At 46.6% G+C, this 10,674-nt stretch overlaps 1 protein-coding gene across 1 annotated transcript in view; it reads left to right on the top strand.

Annotated features, from left to right (window-relative positions):
* Positions 1 to 393: 393 nt before the first annotated feature.
* Positions 394 to 10,674, top strand: part of CUNH16orf72 (chromosome unknown C16orf72 homolog) — a 30,402-nt gene continuing 20,121 nt past the window's right edge. The window contains exons 1-2 of the mRNA XM_032258085.1: positions 394 to 1,333; positions 1,987 to 2,067. Coding sequence (XP_032113976.1) covers positions 517 to 1,333; positions 1,987 to 2,067 — 898 coding nt within the window. The 5' untranslated portion in view covers positions 394 to 516. The remainder of the gene's footprint in view (positions 1,334 to 1,986; positions 2,068 to 10,674) is intronic.

Raw genomic sequence — 10,674 nt, 5'->3', positions numbered from 1 at the left:
GCCAGGAGTCCAGGCCAGCCTGGGCAACGTAGCGAGACCCCCGTCTCAAAAAAAAGGAGAGGGACTCAAATAAAAGAATAGAAAAGCTCTTTGCAAACTTGGACACTAGTTGGGCGTTTTATTCACTTTCTCTACTTCCCTCCTCCCTTTGGGAGCCCCAGGTGCTGGAGTAAGCACGCAGCCACCCACTACGCCTCTCCGAGTCCACGGCACAGCTGCCGCACTTGATTTTGCATCCTCCAGGGCCGGTAAACGCCGGAAAAGCTCCCGTGGGGTGCGGTCGCTGGGTCTTGTCACGTGACCCTCACTCGGCTCCCCGGAGCTCGGGGGCAGCGAGTAAGTGCGCATGCGCATGCTTTCTATTCCACAACCCCCTCCGCCCCCCGCCCCCAACTTGGCTCGGATGCCACCACTGCTAGCTCTTCCCCCTCCCTCTTCATCCTTCCTGACATTTACTCCCTTCCCCCAGCCCATTGGTTACTTCAGGCAGACAGTACAAGAAACCAACCAATCACGATGCTGTTTTCAGAAGCCGGCACGCGGAACCGGTCGCATCCGACCAATAGGGGCCCTTGGAACGGCCGTGCCCCAACCAGGCTGGGGTGCTCGGCCCAGTGGGCGGCGCTTCTCAAGTCAGCATGTGGGCGGGGGAGGGCTGGGACCAGCAGCCGCAGAGGCGTCGTTGGCGGCGGCGACGACGACGACGTTGCTCAGTCTTTGGGGTGGGCTCGGCGGCGCAGGCTGGGCTGCGCGCAGGGCTCGGCGGTCAGCCGCGGCGGCAGTGGGGAGGCCGCTGCGCCATGGGGGGGCGTTAGATCGGCTCCGGAGGGCGAGGCGAGGGGCGGCAGCGGTCATCTGGTCCGGGGCGACCTTCGGTCGGGCCCGGGGGTGGGAAGGCCTGGGGCGGGGGTCGTCCCTGGTTGCGTGGGGCAGCGGGGCGGGGCTCGCCGGCCGTCGGGGTACAGGAGGCCTGGGTCGCTGCAAGGAGAAGGCGCTCTCGGCCGCCAGGCCCTGTCGCCGGGCCGTTCGACGACGACGCTCCCGCGGGGGCCCCGCCTGAGGAGGACGCGGCGGCGGCGGCGGAGAGGCCGCGGGAGGCCGCGGAGGATGGAGGAGCGGAAGGAGGAGGGCGAGGCCGAGATCCAGGAACACGGGCCCGAGCACTGGTTCTCCAAGTGGGAGCGGCAGTGCCTGGCCGAGGCCGAGCAGGACGAGCAGCTGCCCCCCGAGCTGCAGGAGGAGGCAGCGGCCGCCGCGCAGCCCGAGCACAAGCAGCAGAAGCTATGGCACCTCTTCCAGAACTCGGCCACCGCCGTCGCTCAGCTCTACAAAGGTGAGGCCGCCGCCGCCATCTTGGTGCCGCCTCAGCCCGGGTCCGGCCTTGACGGCTCAGCTGCCGCTTGGGGGGGCGGCGACGGCGGCGGCCTCAGGGGTCCCGGCTGGTGGCGCCGCGGCCCAGTCGCCCCCTCCCCGAAAGATGGCGCCGCAGGAGGGAGGTTCGGGGTTGGGGGGCAGGAGGGAGCCGGGGGCAGGCCGGGGCCGGCGTTGGGGGAGTTCCGTTTTGGTGTTGTCTGAGGACCCCGCTCTCCAGGTCCGGCCGTCAGGTGTCCCCCTCGGCCCGGGGGGGAGGGGAGGAGCCCCTGGTCACAAAATGGCGAAGGGAGACGGTGGGGCGGCCCCATTGTGCCCCGAGCCGGCCTCGGGGCGGGGACTCCGACGGGGGCGCCTCCCTGCGCCGCCCATTGTCCCTGATCTGCGCCCCTGATCCCTGCGGCTTCCCCTTCTCTCCGCCTCGATCCCCCCTGCCCTCCGTTTTTCCACTGGGTTTGGGATCCCGAAACCCTTGAACAAAATGGCGAAACCTAATATGGCCGTTTCGGAGTGATTGACGCCCAAATAACATTCTTTTTCTGTTTCTTTCTCTTTCTGTGTGTGTGTTTTTTTTCTTTTCTTTCTTTCTTTTTCTTTTTTGGGCTTGCTTTTCAGACCGAGTGTGTCAGCAGCCAGGACTTTCTCTCTGGGTCCCCTTCCAAAACGCAGCCACCGCCGTCACCAACCTCTACAAAGGTAAAGATAACCTTGCTGCATTGCCGATTCAGGGAAGGGCCGCCTGCGTCAGGGTGTCTGCCCTGCGTTCCAAGTGTGTTTTCTGCTCCCCAACCCAGCTGCTAATCTTGAATACCTTGCAATTTGAGAATCCCAGCGGTGCTCTAGCTAGATCCGGAGGCGATTTTGACACCTCCCTCCGCCCCCCTCCCCACAGATGGCAACGCTTGGGGACATATTTGGTTGTCTTCTCCGAGAGGGGGCTGCTGTTGGCACCCAGTGGATAGAGGCTGCTGAAGGTCCTGCAGTGCCCAATCCCCCCCTACCGCCTCTCAGCGAAGAATTATCCTGGCCCTAAAGTCAGTAGTGCCCAGGTTGAGAGGCCTTGAGCTTGAAGCCTTCCTTCCCTCTGGAAAAGACTTTGAGGGAAGAAAAGAGTTGATGTTTTTTGTACCACAGTGGGAGATGGGGCAAACTTTATAGAGAAGATTTTTGAGTTAGGCATTTGAGAGTGTGGCAGTCTGATAGCGTTGAAGTGCTTGAAAGCTTGCTAATTGGACGTGCATGAGTGCTTTTCTCTAGCAATTCCATCAAGTGTTTTCTGTCAAAACGATCGTATATCTGGTTGTAAGTTGCCGGCAGGAGCTCTGATGAGAGTTTTGAGTCCATAGGTTTGTGTTTTATGAGGGTGCCTTTCTGGAGTTAATTCCCCCCTTTGTGATGACACGAAGATGTGTTAGTAAACGTTCTTGTCCTTTCTGCTCTCTTGGTAACGGTGGGTTTACATTTTGTGCCTTACTGATTAAAGATTGGGAAATTTGGGGTTGATTTTTTTTTTGCAAGGTTTTTTTTTTTTTGTTTTTGTTTTGTTTTGTTTTTTGTTTTTTTTTTTTTTAAGACGGGGTTTCACCATGTTGATCAGGCTGGTCTTGAACTCCCGACCTCAGGTGATCCCCGAGTAATGGCAAGGTTTTTAAGGAAAAAGGATTTGACTTTGTTAATCTTAAGAAAAATGTAATTTAATTAAAATGCTTTCAGACTTTTTAAGAGCTGCCCAGAACAGTAATGGAATTTTGTGCATTTTTAAAACATAAACGTAGGTTGGAACAGGCTACTTTTTAAGAGCTGCTTAGAACAGTAATGGACTTTTGTGCATTTTAAAAATGTTAATATAGATTGGAACAGGCTATGAAGCTGCTTCTTGACTCTCAGGTTACTGTTTTTGCATAAGAATGTGCAAATGGCCACAGCATTCTGTAAGAAAAATAGCTCTTACGGTGAGATTTTTTTTGAGGAGACTGCAGTTTTTTGGGACAGTAATTTGAGAACTGGTAACAAAGTGGTGAAAAGGAACGCTAACTTTAGGGAATGAGGAACTATTAAAGTACTAGTCCAGCCATATTGAAAAAAGGGCAACGTGGTTAAATAGTGCCCCAGTGGTTAAGTTCGATTTTTCTATAGCTGTTTCTTAAATTGTGACTGAGTAAACTGTTTCAGCATCCATCAGTGCTTGACGGCCTTGAACATTCTCTTTGGAATGGCTCTTAGTTTTGTCCAAAAAGGGACTTTTGAAATAATACTTTATTTAAAAATAAAAGATTTCTTGGAGTGTAGTTTACATACAGTAGAATCACCCTTTTAGAATGTATACTTTGATTTTTTTTAAAAAACTAACAAATAGAATAAATCCATCACCTCCACCCCAGCCCTGACAGTCACTGATTTGATTGCTGTTTTTTTCTTCTCCATTATTTCCTAAATAGAACCTAGTCCTTGTAGCCTTTTGTGTCTGGCTTCTTCAAGTTACTATGGTAAGATTTACCCATGGAGTAAATTGCATGGTAGATGTGCATAGTTCAGTCACATTGCAGATGTGCATAGTTCAGTGCCTTTTGATTGGCGAGTATTACTGTGGTGTGGGTGTACCATTGTTTATTGTTTTGCTCTTGTTAGTATTGCTTTTTGCTTGAAGGGGAAGGCAACACATTTTTAGTGTTTTTATATACCAGGCTTTTAGCCTCGGCCCTGTACAAATGTGAGTGTCCTCTGGCTTTCGTGCTGTTGTGTGCTTGTAGAATGTGTCCCTTTAGGACGAAGCTAGCTGGGGTTTCACCGCGTTGGTCAGGATGGTCTCCGTCTCTTGACCTCGTGATCCGCCTGCCCCAGCCTCCCAAAGTGCTGGGATTACAGTCCTGAACCACCTCACCCGGCCCACTAGCAGTTCTTTAGTGCTAACTTTTCTTGTTAAGAAGGTGGGTTCAGCAGTTGAACCCTGAAATAATCCTTAATTTGATTATTTTAAAATGGTTATAGTTTCTAGTTTTCCTGCTCAGAAAACTTGAGGTACATTAATTTTATTTTAAATATCACATGATTCTTGGATTATTGTAAATGCTAGATTGTTAGTCTGAATTAGTTTTATTTTGTACCTTGTTTCTGTACAATGAAAACACATCCCTTCTTGCCTAAAAGAAATGGCAAGTTGTGTCTTGTGGAATTCAATAATGTAGTATCATTTTATTTGATTCAAGGAGTGTGTGGATAATACTCTGGATAGCCTCACACTTTTACTTCTTTTCAGGGTGTGGCCTTTAGAGAAGAGGCATACAGCTATAGGAATAATTGGTTACCTTAAATAAAACCAATAAAATTAGCAAGGTAGTGTCACAAGTGCAGTCAGCAGTAAGTAGTACTAAATTTAAATGAGAATAGTTCTGATTAAATATTTGAATATAAATTTAAGGGGGGAAAAATTTGGCAGATACTTCTAAGTGGGTAGCAGGCAGCATTCCTGCATTTTGTATAATTAAACACTTAATCTTGCAAGGTAAAAGTGGCTTATTTTGCAGCTCGGGGAGAGTTTGGCACTCCTACTAGCTTCTTAATAACTACCAAGAAGTTCATTAGGTGTTTATCTCAATCCTGACCTTCATTAGGAAGGTCAGTATTGACAAGGTCAGGATTGAGATTAAAACCCAGCAGAGGGTCCCTTTTAGTTGTCAGAGGGCTTTTGAAAAGTTGAGCATTCAGTTAATTGGTTTGGTTGGAATGTGGCTAGGATTTGGAAGAGAATGTAAATGTAAATTGAATTTGTCCCTTAAGCAAGGATAGAATTCAATAAAATGGAGCGCATGATTCCTTGTACTCTAGATAGTAGGGGTAAGACTTTTCTTCCCCTTTCGGAAAAAGGAAGGAAGCCACGGTCCTGATTGCTGCTTTTTGATTTGATAAATGCAAAGAGGATGGTGTTTCTTCAATATTCAGTAGTATCCTTAGATCAGTGTATTTTTTGATACCCACAACTACAGAAGGGAGTAGAAAAAAAAATCCTTTTAATCTAGCTAGGGTTGATGTTTACCTGGGATGTCTTGGCCAAGCCTGCCTGTGTTTGCTGCCTACATCGGAGATCCCACTTTCCAGCAGCCTGTGTGAGCCCATGCTTGATTGTGCCCGTAGAGCCATTTCTCTAATTGTTCTTCAGCTTTTCATCTTTTTCTTCTTTGATGCTTCTTTGCCTCTGCATTTTGAAACCGTATTTGAGCATAGTTGCATGCAGTCCTGGATATATTGCTAAACGTTGTTTCTGGTTATCTTCTTGAACAGCATTTTCCTGAGCATGGTCTGTACTCTAGCAGTGCTTGCAGAGGGTTAGTGTCATTGTGAGTTGGAGTCTACTGCCACATTGCCAGAGTTCAGATCTTGGCTCTGTTACTTCTTTCTTTTATGGTCCTGGAGACCTACAGTAAGCCAGGTGTTTATTTCACCATTGTATTCCTTGTTTGAATTAACTGTAAATAGAGGTAACTACCACAGACTATAGCACAGGCTCTTAGCTTTGTGCCTGGCATAGTGAGTGCCATGGCATTCATTGTGTTGGTGGTCAAGTTTTAACTATTTTTTGGATTTTTGTCACCATGGGCAGTGCTTAAAATGAAGTAAAGTAATAATAGTTTATTTTTCTTTTCTGTCTTCATTTTTTTTTTTTCTTGTGTTGGAATAAACTCTTGTGTGTACTTTCCATCATCTTCTTTCCCTAAATGGAGTATGGGAAAAATAGTCTGATGCGCTTTAAGTTCTCATTTTTGATACATCTTGATGCCAAGCCCTCTTTATATGTCTCACTTCAGTGTGGCCATTTTGGACTCCTAAGCTAAAGGAGAGCTGAGCATAAATGTAAACGTGAGGACCAAATGGCAGGTGACTTATAAGCAAATGACTGGAAATCATATTCTACCTGGAGACTGATGGAGCTGACTTGTGACTCACTTTGCTGTAAAAAATTATTACTGAGTTTGAGACTTTGTTCAAAATACCTTAGTATGGATTACAGTGAGAGACCCTAAGCATTAAATTATATTTAACTTTTCCAGCCTGTAATCCCAGCACTTTGGCGGGCTGAGACAGGAGGATTACTTGGGGCAGTATAGTGAGATATCCTATGTCTTAAATTTTTTTTTAATTTAAAAGAAAAAATTTTTTAGCTTTGTCAGGAGTAGCGTCAGTTATTCATGATACTGTTTGTAGATCATAGATTTTTTTTTTTATAGAAAACTGCTTTTTTTGTGTGTAGCTCTTATTTTTTCCTTTTTTTGAGATAGGGTCTCAGTCTGTCACCCAGGTGGGAGTGCAGTGGTGCAGTCTCAGCTCACTGCAACCTCTGCTTTCCAGGCTCAAGTGATCCTTTCACCTCAGCCACCCAAGTAGCTGGCATGCACCACCACACCCAGCTAATCTTTTGTATTTTTGGTAGAGATGAGGTTTTGTTATGTTGCTGGGGCTGGTCTCAAACTCCTGAGCTCAGGTGATCTACCTGCCTCAGCCTCTCAAAGTGCTGGGATTACAAGTGAGAGCCACTGCACCCGGCCTGTGCATAATTTTTCTGTGAAAGGATATGTTGGTTGCAGGTATCAGAAAACACAAGTCTGGCTGGCTTTAGCTGTATAGACATGCATTGGCCCCCTCTTACTTAAAAGGCCACAGTAGGATTGATTTCATTGCGCATCCCAGGCTCTCCCCTGCTCTGTTCTCCCGTGTGTACTCACACACTTGTCTTCAGACTGGCTTCATTAGGTTGGTGAATGGCTTGTGGCTCACGTCGTAGGGCCACTCTAAAAATGACTTCTGTCATCTCTTGGCTATAATGGGATCACTTGCTTACTCACAACCAGTCATACGGGTATTTGGGGTTATGCAGATGAATTGAGGGCTAAGCCTTTATTTCCACCCCTTGAGCAAATGTGGAGGGAGCTTCTCTCAGAACGTGATAGGCTATCCAAACAGAAACTTGGAGTGCTTTTAGGAAGGGAAGGACAAGGGTTGGATGCCAGGCAGGCAACAAACTGTGGAGGTTCAGAATCTCCCACTGGTTCCTGTCCTTAGTTTTGTGTGCTAGGTGAAGAGTAAGCAAACTTATAAGCAGCTAGAATGTACTTATTTTTGGATACTACTTCCTTGAGGAATACCATTGGAAACAGTTTTATTTTGGCTGTGACTTAGATTGTTACATTCCTTTTTTTTTTTTTTTTTTTTGAGTCGGAGTTTCGCTCTTGTTGCCCAGGCTGGAGTGCAATGGCGCAATCTCGGCTCACCACAACCTCCGCCTCCTGGGTTCAGGCAATTCTCCTGCCTCAGCCTCCTGAGTAGCTGGGATTACAGGCATGCGCCACCATGCCCAGCTAATTTTTTGTATTTTTAGTAGAGACGGGGTTTCACCATGTTGACCAGGATGGTCTTGATCTCTTGACCTCGTGATCCACCCGCCTCGGCCTCCCAAAGTGCTGGGATTACAGGCGTGAGCCACCGCGCCCGGCTAGATTGTTACATTCCTAAACAAACATTACATTTCTTTACTGGTTGGAGTGCCGTGGCTCACACCTTATAGTCCCAGCACTTGGGAGGCTGAGGCGAGAGGGTATCTTGAGGCTAGGAGTGTGAGATCAGCCTGGGAAACAGTGAGACCTGCCTCTACCATTCCTCCAAAAAATAATACAATATTTTACTCTGTGTTGGACTGACTAGTGCAAATTTATTTTTTCTTTATTTATTTTTGAGATGGAGCCTCTGTCGCCCCGGCTGGAGTACAGTGGCGTGATCTCTGCTCACTGTAACCTATACCTCCTGGGTTCAAGTGATTCTCCTGCCCCAGCCTCCCGAGTAGCTGGGATTACGGGTGCCCACCACTATGCCCAGCTAATTTTTTGTATTTTTAGTAGAGATGGGGTTTCACCATGTTGGCCAGACTGGGCTCAAACTCCTGACCTCATGATTTGCCTCCCAGAGTGTTGGAATTACAGGCGTGAGCCACCACGCCTGGCCTGACAAGTACAAATTTAATTCTTAAGTGTAAGTATTATGTAGGCAATAGTATTTCTTTAGAAGTGTTGCTTTGATGTAGCATTGTGTTCTTATGGTTTGTAGATTGTCTATGATTGAGTGATAGCGTCTCATTTGAGGAAGAGATAGGTCATAGAAGGAACTCAGTTACTGAACTTTGGACGTAAGGCCCTTTGAACTTAAGTTCTTTGTTATAAACTTGGGATGCCTGCTCTAATTCACATGAAGTTTTGTGTGTATCAAAAAGCTATAAGTAGTGTAATCTGATTAATTTTGTGTAGTCTTGAAAGAAAGTTCTGCATTTCGTCTTCAGAAGCAATATAATTCTTTCCCCTCTGCCCCCACCCCAGCCCATTGTGGTAGGAGAATTTGTCTTCTAAAATCTCTTGGATTCAATTTTACATGTTTATATAAAAGCTTTTTTTTTTTTAAATATGAAATATGGGAAATCTGTGACTCGTGTATGAATCAGTTTTTCTTTTTTTTTTTTTTTTTTTGAGATGGAGTCTTGCTCTGTTACCCAGGCTGGAATGCTGTGGCACCATCTTGACTCACTGCAACCTCTGCCTCCGAGACTCAAGCAGTTCTCTTGCCTCAGTCTCCCGAGTAGTTGGGATTACAGGTGCCTGCCACTATGCCTGGCTAATTTTTGTGTTTTGAGTAGAGACGGGGTTTCACTGTGTTGGTCAGGCTGATCTCAAACTCCTGGCCTCAAGTGATCCGCCCATCTTGACCTCCCAAAGTGCTGGGATTATGTGTAAACCACCCCGCCCGCCCCGGTTCCTTTTTTGAATAAGGAAATGAATGTGTTGTGGTTAAAGGTTAGATTGACATTTCGATGTCCTTGGGGTTTGCCTAACCTTCCAGTATGTGGCTCTTTTCCACATTGACTTTGGTTTCGATGAAATAGTGTTGGACACAAGATTGGCCATGACCTCTGCACTCTGCTTTTCTTGGATAGGTGCCTGAAACCCCGTGTTTCTAGAATTGGGGTGTGCTCAGAGCAGTGTTTGGCTGAGAGCCTTCAAGGGGCTGTGTTTGTGTGAGTGTGAGTGTGTGTATGTGATTGTGTGATTATCCACTGGACACTAGATTATCCTGGGATTACGTTAAAATGTAGTCATGCCTAAGATTCTTTAGTAAGCACACAGCTCTCCTGATTAACTCGAGGTATGAGGAAGGTTTATTTTCAGTCAGGTAACTATTTAGAAAGGACTCTTATTTTAAATACTTCAGCATCTACGTGAGACTTCGTATTTGGGGAAGTAACTGAGGTTGGGTTAATTTGAGTGTTAACGCTATTGGACTTGGTTTTCAAAATACGCTGTTAACAGTTTAAAACCACATTATGCCCTGGTGGTGCAAAAACATACCTGAAACCTTCAGTGTTGTATCTGCTTTTCTCCTCCAGTACCTTCTAGCCTGTAAGGTAGTGTTTGTAAAACGCATGACTTTTATTGTACTCATAGTTCTGATTCTGAGACTTGGTCATCTCATAATTTTTGAGGTGAAATAATTAGTCGGTTGCATAATTTTTTAAAGAGGTTCACAGCTGGTTATATAACTGTCTTACATCTAAGCCAGGCCACTAGTGATTATTGAGTTTTCCAATGTTGTTCAAATTCGTGATGAAAGCACTAGTCCCTTGCAGATCTGACTGTTGGACTTCTTGTGTCTTCAAATAAAAACAAACCAAAACTTGGCCAGGCTCTTTCTTCACAGGATAGTTTTTTTTTAAGCCACCTCACGTGGCCCCTTCCCTTTGGCACTTGAGTTTTGTATCAAGTTTAGCTTCTCTCTTTTGCAGTTTGGTTTGCCAGGTGTATGTTTACATGTCTGCTTCATCTTTGTTTTTTTTGAGCCAGAGTCTCACTCTTTGCCTTGGCTGGAGTGAAATGGCGCAGTTTTGGGTCACTGCAACGTTCCCCACCCTTCCACCTCCACCCCTGGTTCAACTGATTTTCCTGCCTCAGCCTTCCAAGTAGCTGAGATTACAGGCACCCACCACTATGCTCAGCCAATTTTTTTTTTTTGAGTTGGAGTTTTGCTCTTGTTGCCCAGGCTGGAGTGCAACGGCGCTATCTGAGCTCATTGCAATTTCCGCCTCCTGAGTAACTGGGATTATAGGCATGTGCCACCATGCCCAAAGTATTTTTAGTAGAAATGGTGTTTCACCATGTTAGCCAGGCTGGTCTCAGACTCCTGACCTCAGGTGATCTGCCCACCTCAGCCTCCCAAAGTGCTGGGATTACAGGCGTGAGCCACCATACCCAGCCTAATGTTTGTATTTTTAGT

The sequence above is a fragment of the Sapajus apella genome, unplaced genomic scaffold, assembly GCF_009761245.1.
Source record: "Sapajus apella isolate SASKATOON/1434 unplaced genomic scaffold, GSC_monkey_1.0 scaffold99, whole genome shotgun sequence".
In the NCBI taxonomy this organism is placed as follows: domain Eukaryota; kingdom Metazoa; phylum Chordata; class Mammalia; order Primates; family Cebidae; genus Sapajus; species Sapajus apella.
Note: the sequence above shows the minus strand (reverse complement) of the source record. Positions and strands in the feature narration are given on the sequence as shown.